At 46.4% G+C, this 26,358-nt stretch overlaps 3 protein-coding genes and 1 non-coding gene across 4 annotated transcripts in view; 3 read left to right on the top strand and 1 right to left on the bottom strand.

Moving 5' to 3' along the window:
* The window catches only part of LOC144606089 (2'-5'-oligoadenylate synthase 1-like), a 39,626-nt gene extending 16,240 nt beyond the window's left edge, over nt 1–23,386 (top strand). Inside the window, exon 7 of the transcript XR_013548913.1 lies at nt 23,164–23,386. The gene's annotated coding sequence lies outside the window, so the exon portion shown is untranslated. The remainder of the gene's footprint in view (nt 1–23,163) is intronic.
* On the top strand, nt 1,248–13,209 carry LOC144606090 (2'-5'-oligoadenylate synthase 3-like). The gene is made up of 7 exons (XM_078421894.1): nt 1,248–1,349; nt 3,678–3,845; nt 6,206–6,500; nt 8,071–8,243; nt 9,652–9,905; nt 10,432–10,564; nt 11,682–13,209. The coding sequence occupies exons 1-7, from the start codon at nt 1,344–1,346 to the stop codon at nt 11,697–11,699; spliced, it is 1,047 nt and encodes a 348-aa protein (XP_078278020.1). The 5' UTR covers nt 1,248–1,343; the 3' UTR covers nt 11,700–13,209.
* trnai-uau (transfer RNA isoleucine (anticodon UAU)) lies at nt 9,502–9,578 on the bottom strand. Its single transcript has one exon. It is a non-coding gene; the product is annotated as a tRNA-Ile (tRNA).
* On the top strand, nt 21,408–22,798 carry LOC144606060 (polyubiquitin-like). The gene is made up of 2 exons (XM_078421849.1): nt 21,408–21,413; nt 22,295–22,798. Exons 1-2 carry the CDS (start codon nt 21,408–21,410, stop codon nt 22,796–22,798), a joined length of 510 nt encoding a protein of 169 aa, XP_078277975.1.
* Nucleotides 23,387–26,358: the final 2,972 nt, after the last annotated feature.

Below are 26,358 nucleotides of genomic sequence, written 5' to 3'. Positions count from 1 at the left end.
ACAGTGTAGGCCCGGACAGTGTTGGCCCGGACAGTGTAGGCCCGGACAGTGTAGGCCCGGACAGTGTAGGCCCGGACAGTGTAGGCCCGGACAGTGTAGGCCCGGACAGTGTAGGCCCGGACAGTGTAGGCCCGGACAGTGTAGGCCCGGACAGTGTAGGCCCTGACACTGCCGACCTGGACAATGTCGTTCCAGACAGTGTAGGCCTGGACAGTGTAGGCCCGGACAGTATAGGCCCTGACACTGTTTGCCCGGACAGTGTAGGCCCGGACAGTGTAGGCCCGGACAGTGTAGGCCCGGACAGTGTTGGCCCGGACAGTGTAGGCCCGGACAGTGTAGGTCCGGGCGCTGCCTAACGGAGGTTGCTTAGCAACCCGCCTCCCGGCCTGGGCAGCCGCCATTGGTGGAGTGGGAGCACATGGCCGCTGGCTGGGTGAGGTCACGTGGGGCAGTGACGTCCCCTTTTCCCTTATATGGGGGTGAGATAGTTGGCAACCCTACTGAAGAAAGAAGACATAGAGCGTGTACATGTACCTGTCCAAATGTTTCTTAAACATTGCGATAGAATCTGCCTCTACTACCTACTCCAGCTTGTTCTATATGCCCACCATCCTCTGTGTGAAAACATTGCCCCCTCAGGTTCCTATTAAATCTTTCCCCTCTCCATCTTAAACCTATATCCTCTGGTTCTTGATTCCCCTACTCTGGGTAAAAGACTCTACAACTACTATATCTATTCATGGTCTCTCCACCTCCATAAGATCCTCATCCTCCTGTGCTGCAAGGAATACAGTCCTCACCTGCCCAACCTCTCCCTGGAGCTCAGGCCCACAAGCCCTGACAACATCCTCGTAAATCTTCTCTGCACCCTTTCCAGCTTCCAGTCTGCTACTTAAAACTAACTTGTCTTCACTGAAACAGGGCGCCTGTCCAGAGGTGCTGCCTGACCCGCTGCGTTACTCCAGCCCTTTTGCATCTGTTTCTGTAAACAGACAGCACCTGCAGTTCCTTGTGTCCTCACTTAAAACCTATTTTCACCATCGGCCAGTTTTGACAAAAACCCCTCTGAATTGTCATCGCTGTTTCTCTTGTTGCAGTTGCCGCCTGGCCTGTCGATTGTTGTCGCTATCTTTTGAGTTCCTGATGTTGATGTTGACTTCGTTATTTTGCATCGTCAGACCAGGAAATAGAAACTCGAAACTTAACCCGATAACGGGGAAATGACTGATGTCAGAGTCCGGAATCGAAACTTAACCAGAAGGAGAAGTGAATAGAACCAACGAACATTAAAAATAAACTTCCCTGTTGGACTCATTTGCACCAGGAATCCAAGCCTGCGCACAATGGAGGTGAGTTGTCTATAGTTTGTGGGATTATTTTTCACAAATCTGATGCACAATTTTACAGATAAACACACAATGAACTGCATGAAATGACAAATGAAGAGGAATATTATTTATGTCATTACACCGTGTTCAATGAGCTGTTGCGGTTTGATAATGTTTCACTGAAAGAGGGAACATGTTACCATGTATCCATCTATCTAATATGTTACCATGTATTTGTGTTCTCCACAGATGCTGCCCGACCTGCTGAGTTACTCCAGCACTTTGTGTCTTTTTTTCCCTTTGGTTAAACCAGCATCTGCAGTTCCTTGCGTTAAATGTTTTTAAAAAAAATATATATAAATGATAGATGTTAAAAAACTTTAACTCTTTTGAAAATGTAGGTTTCTACACTACACGATATAACGGGTGGTTTCTCGATAAAGAATGGTTTATTCCATATCTTAGTTTGGTTTAGCAGATAATGGCTGTGATGTGTCAAACGTGATGTCTTATTCTGACTGGTACTGACCTATTTAGAAAGTGCTAATGCTTTACTGTTTAATTAAAATTGTTTTCCTGTGGTATATTTAGAGTTATACCTGCTCTGTTGAGCAGACGCACTCGCTCACCTGAGCTGGCTTGTTAGTTTCTAACGCTACCCTGTGCACTTTCTCTCCTATTTATCTTCATGAAAGGTCGATTGAGTCAGCTGTTTTGTATGCGGGGTATCTGAGCTGAGGCTGGAGAGAGAGAGAGAGAGAGAGAGAGAAGTGGATACAGAAGAGGCGAGTTTCAGGAATCAGCCAAATCACTGGATGGATTTAAGAGAGAGTTAGATAGAGCTTTAGGTTGCTAGTGGAATCAAGGGATATGGGGAGAAGGCAGGTACGGGTTATTGATTGTGGACGATCAGCCATGATCACAATGAATGGCGGTGCTGGCTCGAAGGGCCGAATGGCCTCCTCCTGCACCTATTTCTATGTTTCTATCGGGACCGAAGAAGGGGCTGGCGTCCGGCGGGGTTTTACAGGGAGATAAGAGAACCGTGTTATAGCCTTTCAGTGGGAGGAAGCGGCGAGGGAGGGACTTGTGAGGAATCTTGCAGGAGGCGAGATGGACATCGAACGGCAACAGATCTAATGAGGCGGTTGATCAAATGTCAGAGCCGCTACCTGCTGTGACAGTTCGCCAGGTGTTCGCTCTTGCGGGGGGAGGGCTGGCACTCGGGAGATTCCCTGAGCGTCGGTGCCCAGGGAATTTGTGAGCGCTCCGCCTCCGACCGAGCAGGGCTGGGTGGGTGAGCGCTTGAGAGACGCCTAAGAGATTAAAACGTGGAAATTAAAAACACTCCCAAGGGAGAGGAGAGAGAGGGAGGGAGGGGGGGGGGGGGGGGGGGGAGAATTAACCCGGAGAATGAAAACCCACTAGCGCCTGGCGGTCCAACCCTGAACCGCCCTCAAATACGGGACAACCCAATTTAGCCCAAAATACGGGATGTCCCGGCTAATACGGGACAGTTGGCAACCCTATCAGAGTGATACAGCGTGGAAACAGGCCCATCGGACCAACTTGCGCACACCGACCAACATGTCCCATCTGCACTAGTCCCACCTGCCCCCGTTTGATCCATATCCCTCCAAACCTGTCCTATCCATGTACTTGTCTAACTTTCTTAATCGTTGGGATTGTCTCAGCCTAAACTACTTCTTCTGGCAGCTTGTTCCATCCACATACCACCCTCTGTGTGAAAAAGTTACCCCTCAGATTCCTCATGAATCTTTTCCCCTACGGCTATGGCCTCTGGTACTTCCTACAGTCCCTTGTCCAGCGCCCACTCCCACCAGATGAAAGACTTAATAGCAATCTAAGGGGTAACTTTGTCACACAGTGTGACAGTGGTGACAGTGTGACAGTGGGGACAGTGGTGACAGTGGTGGTGGGTGTATGGAACAAACTGCCTGAGGAGGTAGTTGAGGCAGGGGCTATCACAACATTTAAGAAACATTTAGGCAGGTACATGGATAGGACAGGTTTAGAGGGATGTGCGCCAAACGCTGGCAGGTGGGATTAGTGTAGGTGGGTCATGCTGGTCGGTGTGGACAAGTTGGGATGAGGGGCCTGTTTCCACACTGTATCACTCTGTGACTGGAAACATCGGCCATCCTTTCTCTCCGCAGATGCTGCCTGAACTGTTGAGTTCTTCCAGCACTTTGTGACCTGCTGTATTCAGACTTGGCATTGACTCTGTATACTGAGTGATCTATTTCCATACCTGAAGGATTTTGTGATTCTCTTCAGAGCTCCTATCGAAGTTAACTTTGCTGAATTCTATCTTTTCTTTTATTACAGAAAAGAGTTATAGATTTGTTTCAAACGCCACCCAGTGAACTGGACACATTTATTTACTCACATCTCCAACCTGATGAAAGATTTTTGAAACAAGTGGCTGAGACCATTGACAAGATTTGTACGTTCTTAAAGGGCCAATGTTTCTATAAAATCAGTAAAGCTGTGAAGGTGAGATGACAGAATTGTATACTGAACGGAAATAGGCAGTGGTACAGAAAATAGACACAGAGTGCTGGAGTAACTCAGGGACAAGCTGCATCTCTGGAGAGAAGGAATGCGTGACGTTTTGGGTTGAGACCCTTCTTCAGACTGAGATTCAGGGGAGAGGGAGATATAAATAAGGAAGGGTAAAGTGGTAAGTGTAAGGGTGAAAATGAGACATCAAAAGAGATGCAGCTTAAGGAAAATGTAGAATAGCTTTGTCAGTTAGGAGATGGTGACAACAAAGCAAACAGAGATCAAATGTAATCAGGGGGACGGACGGACTGGTCAGAGAACTGGGAAGGGGGAGGGATGGAGAGAGACGGAAAACAATGGTTACTTGAAGTTAGAGAAGACAATACTCATACCGCTGGGGTGTAAGCTGCCCAAGCGAAATATGAGGTGCTGTTCCTCCAATTTGCACTGGGCCTCACCGACAATGGGGGAGGCCCAGGACAGAAAGGTCAGTGTGGGTATGGGAGGGGGAGTTCAAGTGTTTATCGACCAGGAGAACAGGCGGGGTTTAGGCAGACTGAGTGGGGGTGTTCAGCGAAACGAACGCTTGGTCTCCCCGATATATAGGAGTCCACACCTGGAATAGCAGATACAGTAGATTATGGTACGGAGTGGAACACAAAGAAGGTCTCAGGATCACTGGTGCTGCCCTGTGGCCACAGGGACCCGGGTTTGATCCTGACCTCAGGTGATGTCTGTGTGTGGAGTTTGCACCTTCACACTGTGACTGCATGGGTTTCCCACGTGCCCCAATTTCCTCCCACAATCCAATGACCTGTGGGTTTGTAGGTTAATTGGCCTCTGTGAATTGCCCCGGATGTGTAGGGAGTGGAACTGATGTGAACGGGTGATCGATGGTTGGCATGGACTCAGTGGGCAGAAGGGATGTATCTTTAAACTAAAATTTCATACTCCTGATTTCTCATGCCCAAGAGGTGAGGAGGATTTTCTTTGGCTAAAGAGGGTGGTAAATCTGTGGAATTTATTGTCACAGATAGTTGTGAAGGCGAAGTCTTTGGGATTTTTTAAAGCGGAGATTGACAGGTTCAGGGTTAGGGTGTCATGGGTTACAGGAAGAAGGCAGGAGAATTGGGTTGAGAGAGAAAGATAGATCAACCATGATTGAACAGCAGAGTAGTCTCGATGGGCCAAAGGGCTTAATTCTGCTCCTATGACTTATGAACATATGAAGAGTTATGATCACAGCAATCAACCATGGTCATGGTATTCTATGCTTGACAACTAACCCACTGCCTGGATTCATGAGTGGTATTGAGCCTTTTGTGAGATCAAGGCAACTCTAGTAGGCCGAGCCATCTCAAGCACAAGATAAGTTAATAACCCTGTATTTAATTTAGAAATACAGCGTGGAAAATGGCCCTTCTGCCCTCCGAGTCTACACTGCCCATTGTTCACCCATTCACACTAGTTCTATGTTATTCCACTTTTCCTCCAATTGCTACCCTTATGTATCTGTACAATGTAAATGGTTTGATTGTAATCACTTATTGTCTTTCTGATGACTGGTTAGCACACAACAAAAGCTTTTCACTGTACCTCGGTACACGCGACAATAAACTAAACTGAAACTGAAACAAATTAGGGGCAATTTTACACTTGCCAAATAACCTACAAACCTGCACGTCTTTGGGATTTGGGTGGAAACCGGAGCACCCAGAGGAAACCCACACAGTCACATGGAGATTGTGCAAACTCCACACAGACAGCACCCGAGGTCAGGATCAAACCCAGGTCCCTGGCGTTGTGAGGCAGTGGCTCTTGCTGGTGCATGACTGTGCCACCCACATTTCTAATCCAACAGAAATAGGCCACCAGGCTCATTTAAATGATGGTTTATCAGTATTTGAACCAATAACCCTTGATATATGCAATCAATTATTTGTCATTCTTCCAAAGGACCTTACCATACACTCTACCACAAGAGTAGACTCTAGATTTCGACAACTTTTTTGTGAATAAGTGGTAGAGTTGCTGCCTTACAGCGCCAGAGACCCAGGTTCGATCCTGACTACGGTTGCTGTCTGCACGGAGTGTGTACATTCTCCCCTTGATCGCGTGGGTTTTCTCTGGGTGCTCCGGTTTCCTCGCACACTCCAAAGACGTACAGGTTTGTAGGTTAATTGACTTTGGTAAAAGATTATAAATTGTCCCTGGTGCGTTGGAAGGGGATCACCGGTTAGTGAGGACTCAGTGGGCCAAAGGGCCTGTTCACGTGCTGCATCTCTAAACTAAACAAAAACTAAAAATCATTTATTTAAAAGATTGTATTGTTGTTTTGCCTCTTCTTTTAGGGTGGCTCCCTTGGAAAAGGAACAGCTGTAAAAAATGGCTCTGATGCAGATATGGTTATCTTTCTCAACTACTTCAAGTGTTTTGAAGACCAAAAGAAAAACCGGGCTGATATTTTGAGCAACATTCGTGATCTGTTTTTGAAATACGAGAAAAACATTGGACATCAGATCAAAATGACACCGCCCAGAATAATTCCCTCTTCTTCTTCTCCTCGTTCCCTGAACCTCCAGTTTAAATCCACAGAATCGTCTGATTTTGTTGAGGTCGATGTTCTCCCTGCATATGATGCCTTAGGTAGGAGGCTTTGAACACATTGAAAATAACCGGTTTAATGGAAAATAAGTTATCCTTTTGATTACATAAAAGGACAATTTTCACTTATTGCAATGTCTTTTTTGAGTTCAGATTGTCCCAAAGAGTTTCATTAAAGTGTAGATATCATTATAATGCACGCATCGGAAAGGTTCAGAGGAATATGGGCTAAAAAGCAGGCAAATAGGACTAGCTTAGCTTAGGACTAGCGGAATCCCGGTCAATGGCGTTGAGTTGGGCTGACCATAGGGCCTGTTTCCATACCATATGACTCTATGATTCTATACGCATAGCAGTCAATTCTCGCATAGCAAGCTTCCACAACAGCAATATGTCAAATGATCAATTCTTTTTTGTGGTGGATGGAAGGAAAAATAATGGTTAGGTAACAGAGGATCAAACCATGGCTTTTCTTAAAATAGGAGCAATGACTCTTGTCCTTTGCTTTTTTGTCGCTGGTCGGTAGTTTAGATTAGTTTAGTTTATTATTGTCACATGTACTGAGGTCCAGTGAAAAGTTGTTTTGTTCCATGTTATCCTGTCAGCAGAAAGACCTAAATATGATTACAATCAAGCTATCCACAGTATACAGATACAGAATAAAGGGAATAATGTTTAGTGCGAGGTAAAGTAGGAATTGGAGGACCTCAGATTCGTACGACATTTTCAATAATGGATTGAAATGTCAGCCTAGATTTTCGTGTTTAAGCCTCTAGAGTGGGTCCGGAATGGATTGCCCAGCGGTAGAGTTGCTGCCTTACAGCACCAGAGATCCGGGTTCAATTCTGACCATGGGTGCCGTCTGTACGGAGTTTCTCCGTTCTCCCTGTGACCACGTGGGTTTTCTTCCCACACTCCAAAGATGTACAGGTTTGTAGGTTAATTGGCTTGGTATAAATGTAAATTTGTGTGTAGGATTATATTAATGTGCAGGAATCGCTGATCGATTTCTGCGGACTGATTTCACTATTTCACCTGAACCCGAAGGGTCTGTTTCCGCGCTGTAGCTCCAAACTAAACTAAGAGCTGGAACATTATCTTGCTGAGGTTGTCTGACTCTGGATCTCCCTGTGATGTAATTTTTTTTGCCATCTTTGAAGCTGTCAAATATGTTGGAAAAAAACTTTAATTAGTTATCGTGATTGCTTAAGATTTTGCCGAAAAAAGTGAGTGATGAGGAAAAACCTTTTGACCCAGAGAGTTGTGAATCTGTGGAATTCTCTCCCACAGAAGGCAGTGGAGGCCAATTCACTGGATGTTTTCAAGAGAGAGTTAGATGTAACTCTTAGGGCTAACGGAATCATAGGGATATGGGGAGAAAGCAGGAACGGGGTACAGCCATGATCATATTGAATGGCAGTGTTGGCTTGAAGGGCAGAATGTCCTACTCCTGCACCTATTTTCTATGTTTCTATGAAATACCATTGATGAATGCCTCCAAGGTTTCCTCATGTTTATATATCGTTCTGTCAATGACAAACATCTTATTAAGTTTAATATTACAGAAATTGTCAGTATCTAAGCAATAAAATGTCACGTTTTTGTCCTGAAGGTCAACTGACAGGGACTCGCCCGAATCATCAGGTCTATGAAGCTCTCATTAAAACTGGAGAACGTGGGGGAGAATTCTCAACATGCTTCACCGAACTTCAGAGAGACTTTATAATAATCCGACCCACTAAACTGAAAGGCCTCATCCGACTTGTGAAGTATTGGTATACTGAGGTATATTTGGAGACTGCTGCTGAAATTGTTCTATGATGAGGTGCATGCAGTTATTTAAGTTGAATTGCTTTTGGAAGAACAAGTGCACATCAAATCACATTGTTCTAGTACATTTGGTCAATCAAGTCCATGTCAGATACCAGTAAATTAATCTTGTTGGTCCATACGCCTGCTGTTCCCTATACCCCTGTAAATGATTCTCTCTCAAGTCCCCATCCAGCCCCACCATGCACTCACCTGATTGTTCCACTATCCCGACACCCTGTTCCATTCCCCCTATCCCCTTCCAACTATCCCTTTCTCCGGCTTCTCGTTTCACTCCTCTTCTCTCCTTATCCTACACCCTTTTGTCTCCTTTTCATTTCTAGCCTTTGTCCATCCATCTGTCAATTTACCCCTCCCCCCCCCCCCCCCACACCCATATCCACCTATCACTTGCCAGACTTTGTCCTGCCCGCTCCTCTTTTCCAGCTTTCTCCTCCTACTCTAACCAGACTGAAAAAGGGCCCTAATACGAAACGTCGTCTATCCAGAGTCCTCCAGAGATGCTGCCTGACCAGCTGAGTTACTCCAGCGCTATGTTTAAAAAAATATATAAATTAGCATTTACAGTTCCTTGTGTCTTCCTTTTGAAGAAACTGATTCATTCTGTTTCAGCCACCTCTACAAGCAGTGTTTCCAGAACGTAACAAATCTTTGTATAGAAGGTTTTTCCTTGCAACCCCTTCTACCTTTGGTTTAAATTTGTCTCCGGTCCTGGAACTAACCAGTATCCATGCTGTAAACTAAACTAAACAATGCACCCAAAACCGTAATAGTTAATTGCGTAAAATATTCTCATCCCTTCGTTAATATTTTTGTTAACTATGTTAAAGTTGAATTTTCCACCTGAGGAAACAGTGAATGGTTCTATAATTTGGCGATTATGTTCTTTAATGTATGGCGTTACGTTCCTTAATTTTTAACTGGTTTAGTTTAGAGATTCAACTTGGAAACAGGTCCTTCGGCCCACCGAGTCTGCACCGACCAGTGATTACCCGTACACTAGTTCTACCCTACACACTAGGAACAATTTACAGATGCCGGTTAATCTACAAACCTGCATGTGGGAGGAAACTGGAGCACCCGGAGAAAACCCACACTGTCACAGGGAGAATGTGCAAACTCCGTACAGACAGCATCCATAGTTGAAGCCGGGTCTCTGGCACTGTAAAGCAGCAACTCTACTGCTACACCACATTACCGCCCCTAAAGTAATCGCCCGAACAGGGACTCGAACCCTGGACCCTCAGATTATAAGTCTGATGCTCTACCGACTGAGCTATCTATCTGGGCCCTGAAGTTATTCAAACGAGAAAGACACAGTCAATGCCTGAAGGCTCAAATGTTGATTTATTTTATCCGACAGCATGTCCGTCGCCCGTATAAAACCCAACTGAGAGTCGGGGAGGATTTACCACCGAAGTATGCTCTCGAGCTGCTGATCATCTATGCATGGGAGAGCGCTGGGAAGGGAGAAAAGTTCAGCACCGCGGAAGGATTTCGCACCGTTCTGGAACTGATTGTCCAGTACAAACAGCTTTGGATATTTTGGACCAGAAACTACAACTTTGACTCTGACTGCATTGGCAGATTTCTGAAAGAAAAACTTAGAGAACCCAAGTAAGTTATGTTGAAACCATACTTGGCCTTTCTGGAATTCTAGAATCAACACAGCACAGTGAAAGATTATGTGCAATGGGAAGGAACTGCAGATGCTGATTTATACCAACGATAGACACAAATTGCTGGAGTAACTCAGCAGGTCAGGCAGCATCTCTGGAGAAAAAGGATAGGTGATGTTCCGGGTCGGGAGAATTTACTGAAGCCACTTAGCCTACAAACCTGTACGCCTTTGGCGTGTGGGTGGAAACCGGAGAAATCCCACACAGGTCATGGGGAGAACGTACAAATTCTGTACAGACAGCACCCGTGGTCACGATCGAGCCCAGGACTCTACCGCTGCCCACTGATGTCCTCAGTATTTAGTCTAGGGTACAGAAGGTTAGGAGGCAACAAGGAATCGATGAAAGGGTAAGCAGCCTTAAAGGTTTCCCCAAGAGGTAATTCCCAATGGATTTTGTGGTGTGCAGATCGAGCTAGTAAAATTGTTTTTTGGCTGCTGACTCTTATGTGTTTGAACCTTTAGGCCAATGATCCTCGACCCCGCAGATCCAACAGGTAACATTGCTGCAGCAGCAAGATGGGATCTGGTGGCAGAAGCGGCCGAGGTCTGTTTACAGCAGAACTGTGTGAAAAATGTCATCCCCTGGGATGTTCAGGTAAAATATCACAGGAAACATGCATGGGAATTGGTTTATTGTTGCCACATGTACTGAGGTCATGGTGAAAAGCTTTTGTTTGCATGCTTTCCAAATTAAATCAGATAACACCATCCATGATTACAATCAAACCGTACACAAATATAACAGGCAGAGAGAGCACAGAGAAAAATACAAAAGTGCAGAATTCTGTAGCAGTGCACTTCCAGAGACAAAGTTCAATGCCTGCAATGAGGTGGGTTGGAAGATTAGGACTGCACCCTAGCTTATGGGAAGAATGTTTAGGAAGCATTTACCTATGTTTAAGAAACATTTAGACAGGTACATGGATAGGGCAGGTTTAGAGGGATGTGGGCCAAATGCAGGGAGGTGGGACTAGTGTAGATAGGGGGTGTTGGCTGGTGTGGGCAAGTTAGGCCAAAGGGTCTTATTGTAGACATTGAACTTTGGAAGTGTAATGCCACAGAATTTTGCAGTTTGATATTTTTCTCTTTGCTCTGCCTATCGTACTTGTTTGATTGACACCATGAATGTTCAGAAATCTGATAACAGAGGGGAAGAAGCTGGTTCTGAGTCTGGTGGTACATGCTTTCAATTTTTTTCTATCGTCTGCCCGATGGGATTGGGGAGAAGAGGGAATGACTGGGGTGAGAAAGGTCCTTGCGAGACACTATGACGTTAGATTCCTCTCATGATTTTGTACACTAAAGTAGACTGAGTAGTATTTTGAGTTTCAGCTTTTAGAGATACAGAATGGAAAAAGGCCATTCAGCCCATCCGAGTCCACGCCGACCATCGTCCACTTCAGTTCTATCTTCTAACCCACTTTCACATCCCCTCCTTACACACTAGTGACAATTTACAGAAGCCAATTAACCTACAAACCCGCACATCTTTGGGACACGGGAGGGAACTGGAGCACCCGGTGGAAGACAACACAGTCACAGGGAGAACGTGCAAACTCCACACATGGAGCACTCGTGGTCAGGATGGAACCCGGGTCTCTGGCGCTGTGCGGCAGCAGCTCTCCCTGCTGCACCACAGCGCTGCTACCTGTACAGCAAGATTATAGCAGAGCAGAGGGTAACAATCCTTGTTTATGTTTGTGTTTTTACAGCCTGTGAAGAGCGTGTAATTTCATTGGATTGCTTCACCTTTCCTTTGAATGTCAACCCTTTCTACCCCATTAAACATATTAAACAAGAAGTTGCGGAACACACTGGAAAATCAGTGTCCAATATCTGCCTGGAATGGAATGGCAACATGCTGCAGGATACAAGCACGCTGTCTGATTATGGAATTTTTCATAACGTTACTTTCTTGCTGAAATAAGACTCCAATTGGTGCATCTTGCTTTAACAAAGATTTGCGCAAGGAATCGGTATTGGGGCATTGGAGAGGGATGTCAAAATGCCAATTGCAGTAAATCACTAAACATTTTAATCTGAAATGTAATTCCTGGTATTTTACTGATATATCCAACAAATTGAACAGCTGATTTTTGGTGTCAAGTTGATTATTCCTATTTCCGATCGGGAATCTTGTGAGGCAGTGGTGAAACAGGCATTCTTTCTGAAGCAGAGAGGATTAAGGGGAGTATAAGAAAATAACTGCAGATGCTGGTACAAATCGATTTATTCACAAAATGCTGGAGTAACTCAGCAGGTCAGGCAGCATCTTGGGAGAGAAGGAATGGGTGACGTTTCGGGTCGAGACCCTTCTGGGAGACTTGGTAAAGGGGTGCACTTCTGAAAGGATGAAAGTGAACGGGAAGTGGGTTGTTAATCAATGGTACTTTAACGTCACCTGCACCGAGATACAGTGAAATTTATTTTTATGAACAGATTGGCACAGTGGCGCAGCGGTAGAGTTGCTGCCCTACAGCGCCAGAGTCCCAGGTTCGATTCTGACCATGGGTGCTGTCTGAACGGAATTTGTACATTCTCCCTGTGACCACATGTGCCTTCTCCGGGTGATCCGGTTTCCTCCCACACTCCAAAGACGTATATGTTGGTAGGTTGATTGGCTTTGGTAAAAGAACGTAAATTGTCCCTCGTACGTGGGATAGTGCTAGTGAACGGGGATAGTTGGTCTGCGCAGACTCGGTGGGCTAAAGGGCCTGTTTCCGTGCTGTATCTCTTAACTGTAGCTTTAAGTTGTGGGGCAAAGTTGAAAAGGAAACATGCACCTTTTTATACACAGAGAGTGGTGGGTGCCTAATGGTGGAGGATATGGTGTTTAAGAGGCTTTTTAGATGAGCTTATGGATATGGTGGGATATGGATCACGTACAGGCAGAAGAGATTAGTTTATGTTGGCATCATGTTCGGCATGGACATTGTGGCTAAAATACCTATTCCTATGCACTACAGTTCACTGCTCCATGCCTGGCCTTGTGTGTGTCTTAGATGGAAGAAATTTTAAATCATTTTATTACTTAATGAAATTATTTGGCAAATAGTGGAAATCTAGTGATTGGTACTACATTGGCAGTGAATCTACATATTGGACCAGTATGATGGGCCAAATGGCTTTTATATAATCTCATTTATAATCTATAATTACTGTCCCAAACAAAGAATAAAAAATTTGCTAATGATTTCGTGTTGATTTAAACTCTGTTACTGATGCATCCAATAAAGTAATTTCTATTGCAAAGGCTTTTTTGGAGATTTGTTTCATTCACAGCCTGGGGCTGTGGTGGATGGTAAGAAAAGAAATACAAAGAAATAACCCATATTATTTCTCGTTCTCACCTATCCATCTTTTGCAAATCCATCTGCTGATGCTGCGACCGTGAGTCCTTCACAATATGTTCAACAATCATTGTTTGGTTAAGAGTCACAGAGTGATATAGCATGGAAACAGGCCCTTCAGCCCAACCTGCCCACACCGACCAACATGTCCCATCTACACTGGTCCCCCCTGCCTGCGTTGGCCCATATGCCTCCAACCTATCTTCTACATGTTCGTCTAAATATTTTATTAAATGTTGCGATAGTACCTGCCTCAGCTACCCCCTCTAACAGCTCGTTCCATATACCATCCATCCTTTGTGTAAAAAAGTTACCCCTCAGTTTCCTACTAAATCTTTCCCCCCTCACCTTAAACCTATGTCCTCTGATTCTCGATTCCGCTACGCTGGGCAAGAGACTGTGTGTTTACTCAATCTCTCATGATTTTAGCATTCATATATGTTAAAACATAGAGATCATAAAGTCACGTAGCACAGAAGCAGGGCCTTCAGCGCAACTTGCCCACGATGACTAAGGTGGCCCATCTACACTAGTCCCACCTGCCCGTGTTTGGCCTATCTCTCTAAACCTTTCCTATCCATGAACCTGCCCAAATATCTTTTAAATGTTGTTATCGTTTCTGTCTCAACTACCTCCTCAAGCAGCTTGTTCTATAAGAAAATAACTGCAGATGCTGGTACAAATCGATTTATTCACAAAATGCTGGAGCAACTCAGCAGGTCAGGCAGCATCTCGGGAGAGAAGGAATGGGTGACGTTTCGGGTCGAGACCCTTCTTCAGACTGATGTCAGGGGGGCGGGACAAAGGAAGGATATAGGTGGAGACAGGAAGATAGAGGGAGATCTGGGAAGGGGGAGGGGAAGGGAGGGACAGAGGGACTATCTAAAGTTGGAGAAGTCGACGTTCATACCACTGGGCTGCAAACTGCCCAGGCGAAATATGAGGTGCTGTTCCTCCAATTTCCGGTGGGCCTCACTATGGCACTGGAGGAGGCCCATGACAGAAAGGTCAGACTGGGAATGGGAGGGGGAGTTGAAGTGCGCGGCCACCGGAAGATCAGTTTTGTTAATGCGGACCGAGCGCAGGTGTTCAGCGAAGCGATCGCCGAGCCTGCGCTTGGTTTCGCCGATGTAAATGAGTTGACATCTAGAGCAGCGGATGCAATAGATGAGGTTGGAGGAGGTGCAGGTGAACCTTTGTCTCACCTGGAAAGACTGTTTGGGTCCTTGGATGGAGTTGAGGGGGGAGGTAAAGGGACAGGTGTTGCATCTCGTGCGGTTGCAGGGGTAAGTGCCCGGGGTTGGGGTGGTTTGGGTAGGAAGGGACGAGTGGACCAGGGAGTTACGGAGGGAACGGTCTCTGCGGAACGCAGAGAGGGGAGGGGATGGGAAGATATGGCCAGTGGTGGGGTCCCGTTGTAGGTGACGGAAATGTTGGTGGATGATATGTTGGATCCGCTGGCTGGTGGGGTGGAAGGTGAGAACGAGGGGGATTCTGTCCTTGTTGCGAGTGGGGGGAGGGGGAGCAAGAGTGGAGCTGCGGGACGTAGAAGAGACCCTAGTGAGAGCCTCATCTATAATGGAGGAGGGGAAGCCCCGTTTCCTGAAGAACGAGGACATCTCGGAAGCCCTCGTGTGAAACACCTCATCCCGGGCGCAGATGCGGCGTAGACGGAGGAATTGGGAGTAGGGGATAGACTTTTTGCAGGGGACCGGGTTGGGAAGAAGTGTAGTCCAGATAGCTGTGCGAGTCAGTGGGTTTATAGTAAATGTCCGTCACTAGTCTGTCTCCTGTGATGGAGATGGTGAGGTCCAGAAACGGGAGGGAGATGTCGGAGATAGTCCAGGTATATTTAAGGGCAGGATGGAAATTGGAGGTGAAGTGTATGAAGTCAGTGAGTTCTGCATGGGTGCAAGAGGTAGCACCAATGCAGTCATCGATGTAGCGGAGGTAGAGTTCGGGGATGGGGCCAGTGTACGTCTGGAACAGGGATTATATATCCACCATCCTCTATGTGAAAACGTTGCCCTCAGATTCCTATTAAATCCTTCCCCTCTCACCTTAAGGTTCTTGATTCTCCTACTCTGGGTAAAAGACTCTGTGAAACGACCCTGTCCATTCCCCTCATGGTCCCTTCTTATACACATCTAGAAGATCACTTCTCATCATCCTATGCTCTAAGGAGTGCAGTCCTAGCCAGCCCAACCTCTTCCTACAGCTCACGCCCTCAGGTCCTGGCAACATCCTCGTGAATCTTCTCTGCCCTCTGCACACAGGAGGTTTCCATGATACACTGTGGCCAACATATTTTTTTGCATCTTACAGTTAAAATGTTCATAGCCTGGGATTTTCTCAATCTTCTTTTGATCAATAACCACTTCCATCCTTTAAGCTCAGTGAGAAAACATGAAATTAATAGCAGAAAGGGTTTTGTGAAACTTTTGTGTCCTGTTTACCGTCTCTCAAATGTGTCAATCAAACCCCGTTTATCATCTTCGCTCGAAGAGAGTCATCAGTCTGAAGAAGGGTCTCGACCCGAAATGTCACTCATTCCTTCTCTCCTGAGATGCTGCCTGACCTGCTGAGTTACTCCAGCATTTTGTGAATAAATACCTTCGATTTGTACCAGCATCTGCAGTTATTTTCTTACACTAAAAGCTGGAGTAACCCAGCGGGTCAGGCAGCTTCTCTGGAGAAAAGGAACAGGTGACGTTTGGGCTGAAACCCCTCTTCAGCCTGAGAGTCAGTGGAGAGGGAAACTAGAGGTAGGAAAAGGTACAGAATCGAATAAAAGGTCTGAAGAGCCGGTAGAAGCCCGGCTGGGGGAGTGCAAGAGGAGGGTACTGGTAGAGGCAGGAGAAGGACTCATCACTGGGTGCTGAGGAACCTTTCCCGTAGAAAGAGGCACGGAGGCGACGGAAGAAAAACTCTACTTCATGGCAGACCTGACGTACTGTTCTGTAACTTTTCATACCTCTCGTTTCCCTCTCCCCCGACTCTCAGTCTGAAGAAGGATCCCGACCCGAAACATCACCTATTCGTTTTCTCCAGAGATGCTAGCTAACCCGCAGAGTTGCTCCAGCACTTAGTATCTATCTTTGGTAAAACCAGCATCTGCAGTTCCATCCTACGCATATATTCTTCCTCCAACTGGTTAAACCTACTTGTTGACAGTAAGGCATTATGAGTGATAGGGCGCCCTCTACTGTTTGCAGTGAAATATCTGAAACCATTTGGAAACAGTAAGGTCCCATAGTGTTGTGTAGGAAGGTACTGCAGATGTTGGTTTAAACTGAAGATGGACACTAAAAGCTGGAGTAACTCAACGGGACAGGCAGCATCTCTGGAGAGAAGGTCTCGACCCTAAACGTCACCCGTTCCTTCTCTCCAGAGATGCTGCCTGTCTCACTGAGTTACTTCAGCTTTTTGTGTCTATCTTAGGCCCATAGCGTTACAAGTTTATATTTGGTTGGATGGGCTGAGTGAGTCTATTTCATTATCAGAGCAGCACAGGAGGTTTCAAAATCTGGTCGTTGGATGCACTAATTGATCGGCCAATAAATTGGCTAAATCAGCAGCCAATAAAAGGAAGGCAAGGCGCAGCGGAGCGGTCCTCTTGGGAGTGGTCATGTTGGGAGAGAGGCCCCGTGGAGGACACATGTGAGGCTTTCCCATAAGAGGCTTCGGTGAAGAGGCTGAGCAGAGGGAGACAGGAGGTAAAGGTTACTTGTGTGTGATTTTACCCCCTTTTTCTTTAGAGATACAGCACAGAAACAGGCCCTTCGGCCGACCAAGTCCGCTCTGACCAGTGATCACCCCATACCCTAACACTACCCTACACACGAGGGACAATTTACAGTTTTACCGAAACCAGTTAACAAACAAACCCATAGGTCTTTGGAGTGTTGGAGGAAACCGGAGCACCCGGAGAAACCCCACGCAGTCACAGGGAGAATGTATAAACGTGGTACAGACAGGCTGATCATGGCTGATCATCTAAAATTAGTACCCATTTCCTGCTTTTCCCTCCATATCCATTGATTCCTTTAGCCCTAAGAGCTATATCTAACTCTCTCTTGAAAACATCCAGTGAATTGGCCTCCACGGCCTTCTGTGGCAGAGAATTCCACAGATTCACAACTCTGGGTGAAAAAGTTTTTCCTCATCTCAGACCTAAATGGCCTACCCCTTATTCTTAAACTGTGACCCCTGGTTCTGGACTCCGCCAACATCGGGAACATTTTGCCTGCATCTAGCCTGTCCAATCCTTTAAGAATTTTACATTTCTATAAGATTCCCTCTCATCCTTCTAAATTCCAGTGAACACAAGCCCTGTCGACCCATTCTTTCATCATGTAGACATGACGCTATGAAATGAGGAAGGGTCTTGACCCGAAACATCACCCATTCCTTCTCTCCAGAGATGCTGTCTGAACCGCTGAGTTACTCCAGCATTTTGTGTCTACCATGATGCTATGACATGTTTGAGCATGAAAATGGCTTTTGTGGAATGTCATTATCTCAAGTGCCAAGATGTTGAATCTACCCTGCAACGTGAATTCAATTTGACTCTCCCGAGTAAAAAGGATTGCCTCAGGGGAAGTAACATTTTGCCTGAAACTGAATATTGAATTTCTTGGTTCAAATATCATTTACAGATAACACTGGAATGTCATACATCAGCTCAACCAAAAGAGGGCGACGTTTAGTTAAGAAAGACACAAAGTGCTGGAGTAACTCAGCGGGACAGGCAGCATCTCTGGAGAGAAGGAATGAGTGACGTTTCGGGTCGAGACCCTTCTTCAGACTGAGAGTCAGGGGAGAGGGGAACTAGAGCTATGGAAGGGAAAGGTGTGAAAACGACAGATCAAAGTACACGGTGATCAAGGAAATGTAGAATGGTTCATTGTTGGCTGAGGAGAAGGTGATAAAGAGGCATACAAACAGTAAAATTAATCAGGAGGACAGTGAAACTAGTCGATGAACTAGGATGGGGGAGGGACGGAGAGAGAGGGAAAGCAAGGGTTACGCAAAGTTAGAGAAATCAATATTTACACCGCTGGGTTGTTAGTTAAGTTTACTTTACTTTATTATCCCGTGCACCAAGATACAGTGGAAAGCTTCAAGAGGATGTAACATCTCCAAGTTTGCGGATCACACGAAGCTGGGGGGCAGTGTTAGCTGTGAGGAGGATGCTAGGAGGCTGCAACGTGACTTGGATAGGTTAGGTGAGTGGATGCAGTATAATGTGGATAAATGTGAGGTTATCCACTTTGGTGGCAAGAACAGGAAAGCAGACTATTACCTGAATGGTGGCCGATTAGGAGAAGGGGAGATGCAACGAGACCTGGGTGTCGTGGTACACCAGTCATTGAAAGTAGGCATGCAGGTGCAGCAGGCAGTGAAGAAAGCGAATGGTATGTTGGCATTCATAGCGAGGGGATTTGAGTATAGGAGCAGGGAGGTTCTGCTGCAGGTGTACAGGGCATTGGCGAGACCACACCTGGAGTATTGCGTACAGTTTTGGTCTCCTAATCTGAGGAAAGACATTCTTGCCATAGAGGGAGTACAGAGAAGGTTCACCAGATTGATTCCTGGGATGGCAGGACTTTCATATGAAGAAAGACTGGATAGACTCGGTTTGTACTCGCTGGAATTTAGAAGATTGAGGGGGGATCTTATAGAAACTTACAAAATTCTTAAAGGGTTGGACAGGCTAGATGCAGGAAGATTGTTCCCAATGTTAGGGAAGTCCAGAACAAGGGGTCACAGTTTAAGGATAAGGGGGAAGTCTTTTAGGACCGAGATGAGAAAGTTTTTTTTCACACAGAGAGTGGTGAATCTGTGGAATTCTCTGCCACAGAAGGTAGTTGAGGCCAGTTCATTGGCTATATTTAAGAGGGAGTTAGATGTGGCCTTTGTGACTAAAGGGATCAGGGGGTATGGAGAGAAAGCAGGTACGGGATACTGAGTTGGATGATCAGCCATGATCATATTGAATGGCGGTGCAGGCTCGAAGGGCCGAATGGCCTACTCCTGCACCTATTTTCTATGTAATCATGGTGAGTCAGTAGGTCACAAGGTGGATGGAGAAAATGTGAAAAACTAAGGTATCCACAAGGCTGTCACATGACTTGGCATTATTTATTCACAAAATGCTGAAGTAACTCAGCAGGTCAGGCAGCATCTCAGGAGAGAAGGAATGGGTGACGTTTCGGGTCGAGGCCCTTCTTCAGACTGATGTCAGGGGTGCGGGACAAAGGAAGGATATAGGTGGATACAGGAAGATAGAGGGAGAACTGGGAAGGGGGAGGGGAAGAGAGGGGCAGAGGAACTATCTAAAGTTGGAGAAGTCAATGTTCATACTGCTGGGCTGCAAGCTGCCCAAGCAAAATATGAGGTGCTGTTCCTCCAATTTCCAGTGGGTCTCACTATGGCACTGGAGGAGGCCCATGACAGAAAGGTCAGACTGGGAGTGGGAGGGGGGGTTGAAGTGCTCAGCCACTGGGAGATCAGGTTGGTTAAGGCGGACTGAGCGAAGGTGTTGAGCGAAACGATCGCAGAACCTGCGTTTGGTTTCGCCGATGTAAAGAAGTTGACATCTAGAGCAGCGGATACAATAGATACAATAGATAATACATTATTATTAGTGGTTCTCTCCTCTCAGATATCGTCTCCTCATCTTCCAACACCCTGTCATCACTTCTCTCCTCAAAAACTTTGAGCCTATCATCCTTGCAACATGATCCCAAACATTTAACCCCCCTTTCCTCTCATTTAACCTCCCCCCCCCCCCTCCATCGGACCTTTCACCAATGCGCTCCCCCCCCCCCCCCCCCCGCGCAGCACAGCCGCCCGTCCCGGCATGCCTCGCGCCTGCCACTCAGATCGGGCCGCGCTGAGGAGGTGTAGTCGCCTCTCTCGCGCCGACTGACGGCAGTGCTGAGGTGGATGGTGAAGGGGGGGGATGGGAGAAGGAGGAGGGGGAGGAGGAGGGGGGGATGGAGTGGGTGATGGGGGGGAGTGCACTCCATTCCCACCTCAACCCCCCGTTAAAACTCCCCCAAACCTCCTGCATTAACTGAAATTGTGTTTGGGATTTTTTTCAGAACCCCCTCACGCACTCCATTCCCCCCTCAATCCCCCTTAAAACCCCCCAAACCTGTGCTGCATTAACTTAAATTGTTTTCAGGTTCTTGTAAGAGCCCCACTCCATCCACACCCCCTCAACCCCACTTATCATCCCCCGCCACAACCCACCTCAACCCTCCTTATCCTCCCCTCACCCACTCCATTCCCCTCAGCCCCCTTATCCCCCCCTCCCCCACTCTCCATTCACCCAATTCATCCACCCTGAGCCCCCTTTAAAACTCCCCCAAACCTCCACTGCATTGGTCTAACACCCTCCCCGTACTCAGGCACTCCATTCCCACCTCAACCCCCCCCCCCCCATAAAACTCCCCCAAACCTCTCCTGCATTAACTGAAATTGTGTTTAGAATTTTTTTCAGAGCCCCGCTCACGCACTCCATTCCCCCCTCAATCCCCCTTAACTCCCCCAAACCTGTGCTGCATTAATTTAAATTGGCTTCAGGCTTTTTTAAGATCCCCACTCACCCACTCCATCCACACCCCCTCAACTCCTTATCACCCCCCCCCACAACCCACCCCCTTTTCCTCTTCTCACCCACTCCATCCCCCAGCCCCATTATCCCCCCTCTCTTCCACCCTCCATTCACCCAATTCATCCCCCCTGAACCCCCTTTGAAACTCCCCCAAACCTCTACTGCATTGGTCTAACACTCAGCCACTCCATTCCCCCACGTTCCCGGGTGGGGGCAGGGGAGGGGCAAGTGGGGGTGGCTAGGGGGGATGGAGTGGGTTAGTAGGGGGAGGAGGGGGGATTGAGTGGGGGTTTGAGGGTGCTAAAATACAAGAGAGGCTTTGGGTCTAGGCCTCACTCAATCATACCCTCTCCCCTTCCCTGCCCCCCCTCTACGAGGAATGGGCCCAACGGGTTCACTTGGTCTAGTTAAAAATAAACTTCCCTGTTGGACTCATTTGCACCAGGAATCCAAGCCTGCGCACAATGGAGGTGAGTTGTCTTTAGTTTGTGGGATTATTTTTCACAAATCTGATGCATAATTTTACAGATAAACACACAATGAACTGCATGAAATGACAAATGAAGAGGAATATTATTTATGTCATTACACCGTGTTTAATGAGCTGTTGCGGTTTGACATTGTTTCACTGAAAGGGGGAACATGTTACCATGTATCCATGTTAAATTAATCTATCTAATATGTTACCATGTATCCATGTTCTCCACAGATGCTGCCTGACCTGCTGAGTTACTCCAGCACTTTGTGTCTTTTTTTCCTTTGGTTAAACCAGCATCTGCAGTTCCTTGCGTGTGTATATATATATAGTTCATTGGCGTTGCCTGAATTTGCACCGAGTTGCCGCCTCTCCGGGTCTCTCGCCAGTTCGCTGCGTCCGTTCTCAGACCGAGAGAAGGACTAGACGAGGCGAGAGAAGCCGGAGAGAGCATCGGCAGAGTGGCGTAGAGTCGCTGCCGACCCCGCCGCCAAAACAACCCCGCAGCGGCTCAAAGTCCTATTTCCATGCTGTATGACTCTATGACTATATTCAATCCTCTGGGTTTTTAATGAATAGTGAATTGAGGCCACATCCATTTCCATTGCTCCCTGATCAATCCAGGCGGAAAGGTGCCGTTTAGTTTGGCTCCTATTCTGTGCATCTACCCAATCTATTCCTCTCATGACTTTGTGCACATCTGCAAGATCTCCCCTCATCCTCCTAGCGCTCCAAAGAATAAATCTCGTGTTCCAAGTGCACCCGATGAGCCCTAAAAGAATGGGTGTCCACCATCTCACTCTCTTGTTATGTGTCTTGTGCAAAATGACAAGGAACTACATTTTATTTATTGCCATGTTTGCTTGTGATCCACAGCCAGTGAAGACATTTAAAATCACTGTGACCGGCCAGGATGGTAAATCGTTACAACTAAAGGACAACATTTATGGCAAGGTCTCTGAAGTCAAACGCAACATTCAGCAAAAATGGACCATTCCAGTCTCCCAGCAACGCCTGATATTCAATGGCACCATTTTGGATGATGGCAAAACCTTGTTGGATTCCAGCATCTTCGTTGATGCGACGATCCAGCTGATCACGCTAATGGATATAGTTGTCAATTACAATGGGCGTAATCTGACAATTCAGGTTTCACCAAACGACAAGGTTTCAAGTTTAAAAAATAAAATTGAGGAATCTCTGGAGCACCTCCAACCAAGTCAGTACTACTTGACCTTTCAAACTACGATACTTGAAGATGAACGTACGCTGCATCATTACGGCATTAAGCAGCATTCTACCATATATGTCAACCTGCGACTGCGTGGTGGCAATGAACTCCCATGTTCCAGTGCAGAGGGTCACAGTTACACAGTCTGAAAATCAATAGCAATGCGAAAGACTTTTAATTAAGTTATCATTGAGAGCAATTATCTGGGTTGGATCGGAATTAACAATCACTGGCGACAGACAAGCGCTGCTTTTGACAGGCACATGTACTGTACTGTGTTCTTTCTACTGGAACATTTTCCCACCACCTGTTCATCCAGGCGATCTTATGTGACCAATATCCGCAAATGGAACTGGGGTGCTTCAGCATGTTCATCCCACATGAGGGGCAGCAAATAAGGTTGTTGGGGCTTTGTAAATTTGTCGGTGACAGATAAGTGGGGACACTTGTGTACTGCCTAGGTTGTGTGCAAAACAAAGCATTTCACTGTACTGGGGTACCCTGCCCTAGATAGGTACTTGTGGCCATCAAGTATCATTCATCCATTCACTCATTCATGCAGTCCCCGTGCACATTCCCCACATCCCTCAGACCTAAACAAACATGCTCAATAGTCAGCTCTCTATCTGGACAGTTTAAACTCTATTTACAACCCTCACCTTGTGCACACACTTACAATGTTCAAATGACAACGTGGACGCCCACAGCTACTGAATTTCAAACTCTTTGATAATTAATGCCGATTTTTCTGTGGACTGCACTCTAAGGATCATAACGGAATTCACTTGATTGGACTAAATTATTTTTCTGGATACGTTGAAAATCCTCATGAGTACAATGTAGAAGGTGGCAGTAACAAGGAACTGCAGATGCCGGTTTACCAAACAAAGACACCAAATGCTGGTGCAACTCAGCAGGACAGGCAGCATTTCTGAAGAACATGGATAGGTGACGTTTCGTGTCTTGTCCCTTCTTCAGCCTCTTTATACTGCGTATTTTTACGTTGACTTTATACTTTAGAAGACGGTAGCCTTGCCCAGCTGCCAGGAAAGTAGCTCTACTTTAATTCAATTAAATGTCAATCTTTGTGAAATTCTGCATGGATAAATAAAAGCTGTAACAATGAAAGATTACTTGGTTCCTTTCTTCAATCAGAGTTCTTATATTCATTTGTGTACTTTTATCTGTTATGACTTACTTGGTGCCGATTACTTGCCCATTAGGATCTGCACTTCCCCTGCAGTAAACATGTAAGGGGGATTCATACATTATGGGAGTTGAGTCAGCTGATCACGTTGGTGGAAGAAGCAGCAAGAGAAGTTGAGAACAGGGAAACCACTGAGATCACATGTATTGAACTGATAATCACCCAACAATCCCTGTGTACGGTCCACAGGGCTACATTCTGAACATTGCTCCCAGTTGCTTCCAGGCACAATATAGTTGGAGCTGCATGGTGGCGCAGTGGTAGAGTCGCTGCCAGAGACCTGAATTTGATCCTGACTACGGGTGCTGTACGGAGTTTGTACGTTCTCCCTGTGACCACGTGGGTTTTCTCTGGGTGCTCCGGTTTCCTCCCACATTCCAAAGACAGGTGCAGGTTTGTAGGTTCATTGGCTTCTGTAAATTGCCCCTCGTGTGTAAGATGCAAAGGTGGGATAACAGAGCTAGTATACGGATGATCGTTGGTCGGCGCGGATGCAGTGGGCCGAAGGGCCTGTTTCAACACTGTGTTGCTAGAACTAAACCAAAACCTATAAGGAAGGTGGTAACAGCTGTGATTTGCTTGTATGTATTTCGTATCGAGGTAAATGCTGTTTTACCTTTTGTCACTATCTGAAAATCAGTCCATTTATTGACATTTTCGCAACATCTATAAGAGCCAACACAGTTATTTTCACAAACTTTCCACATCACAGTCAAACCATGTAAAACCATCCATTGCACATTCACACAAGCACAGCCAGGTAGCCAGGTGAACAGCTACTTAAAGACCATGAGAGGTCAAGGGATCTGGAATCCCAAAATCGCTTGGATTAGCTCCCTCCACTGGAGTGGAAAAGGATAACCTCCTTCCCCTTTCCTCCCACGGACAGCTTCTGTCCTGCAAAATTGGTGCTGTGGGCCCCAACTATATTTATTCCCATAAGGACACAAAGCACTGGAATAACTCAGCAGGTCAGGCACCATCTCTGGAGAACATGGATAGGAGATGTTTCGGGTCGAGGCTCTTCTGGTCTCATTATTCCCATGGTTTGGGTGTGAACGACCAGATCAACATTGAAGGACTATTCAAGATTGCTCTTGTACTGAGGGGTTTGTAGAACCATCACAGTGGACAGCTGGAAGTCAAAACTATAACATTATTGAAGGCATAGATAGGTTAGACAGTCAAAACCTTTTTTTCCAGGATGAAAATAGGGAAAGATGGAAATCCAGGATGCATTGGTCCTTCTTAGGGTTCATCCTGAGCAACTGTGTAACTAAATAGTCAGAGGCTGAGACATTCAGGACTGTCAGATCAGTGGATGATTCAGAGACAAACATTCTGAGCCACAGCCTCAGAATAAAAGGATGTATGTTTACAAAGGAGACGAGGAGGAATCTCTTTAGTCAGAGGGTGGGGAATCTGGAATTCATTGCCAAAGACGGCAGTGGAGGCCAAGTCAATGGATATTTGTAAGGTGGAGATTGTCAGATTCTTGAGTAAGAAGGGTGTCTGGGGTTATGGGGAAAAGGCAGGAAAATGGGTTTGAGAGGGAAAGACAGATCAACCTTGATTCAATGGCGGAGTGTACTCGATGTGCCAAACTTTAACTTGATGACAGACACAAAATGCTGGAGTAACTCAGCGGGAACAGGCAGCTTCTCAGGAGAGAAGGAATGGGTGATGTTTTGGGTCGAGACCCTTCTTCAGACTGACAAATGCTTTAACTTGATGACTATGTCTTTGTCCTGCCCCCACCTTTCCTCCAGTTTTTTTTACCCCCCTCCCACCCCACCACAATCAGTTCGAAGAAGGCTCCTGACCTAACACATCTACCCATGATCTCCAGAGACCCTGACATCCTGAGTTACTCCAGCACTTTGCGATTTTTTTAATCTGCAGGTCATTGTGTCTCCATTTGTGGAGGGAATGTGCAGGAGATGTTTCAGGTCAGAACAGTTCTCTAGGCCGGTAGTAGTAGGGGAGAGAAAACTGGAGGTGGGGGTGGGGGACAAAGTGTGGTAAGTGACAGGTGGATACAGATGTGGGGGGTTTATGAGTGGCATACGGCAGGACAAAGGCTAGAGAGGAACAGGAGATAGAGGGTGTCAGATAAGGAGAGAAGGCAGAGGGAGCGGTATCAATGGGATGGGACTGGTGGGTGGGGGGAAGGGGACGGGATCATGGGGGAAATAGGTGCACATTGGGAGAAGGGGGCAGTGGAAAAAGAGGGGAGTATCTAAAATTGGAGAATTTAATGTTCATACTGTGTAGGAAGGAACTGCAGAAGCCGCTTTAATACCGAAGATAGATACAAAGTGCTGGAGTAATTCAGCGGCCCAGGCAGCATATCTGGAGAAAACGGATGGGTGACGTTTCGGGTCGGGACTCTTCTTCAGCCTGGAAGTAGAGGGGTGGGGAGACTGGAGGTAGAAAAAGGCCAGAATAAATCAGGGCTGTTAATAGATGATCAAGGACAGGTAAAGTCATGATGGCCCAGAC

This window comes from Rhinoraja longicauda, chromosome 25 (genome assembly GCF_053455715.1).
Source record: "Rhinoraja longicauda isolate Sanriku21f chromosome 25, sRhiLon1.1, whole genome shotgun sequence".
In the NCBI taxonomy this organism is placed as follows: domain Eukaryota; kingdom Metazoa; phylum Chordata; class Chondrichthyes; order Rajiformes; family Arhynchobatidae; genus Rhinoraja; species Rhinoraja longicauda.
Note: the sequence above shows the minus strand (reverse complement) of the source record. Positions and strands in the feature narration are given on the sequence as shown.

Coding starts and splice junctions, on each gene's coding strand:
- LOC144606090 (XM_078421894.1), top strand. Junction 6,501..8,070: donor CCCTGCATATGATGCCTTAG/GTAGGAGGCTTT, acceptor TTTGTCCTGAAG/GTCAACTGACAGGGACTCGC. Junction 9,906..10,431: donor GAAAAACTTAGAGAACCCAA/GTAAGTTATGTT, acceptor TTGAACCTTTAG/GCCAATGATCCTCGACCCCG.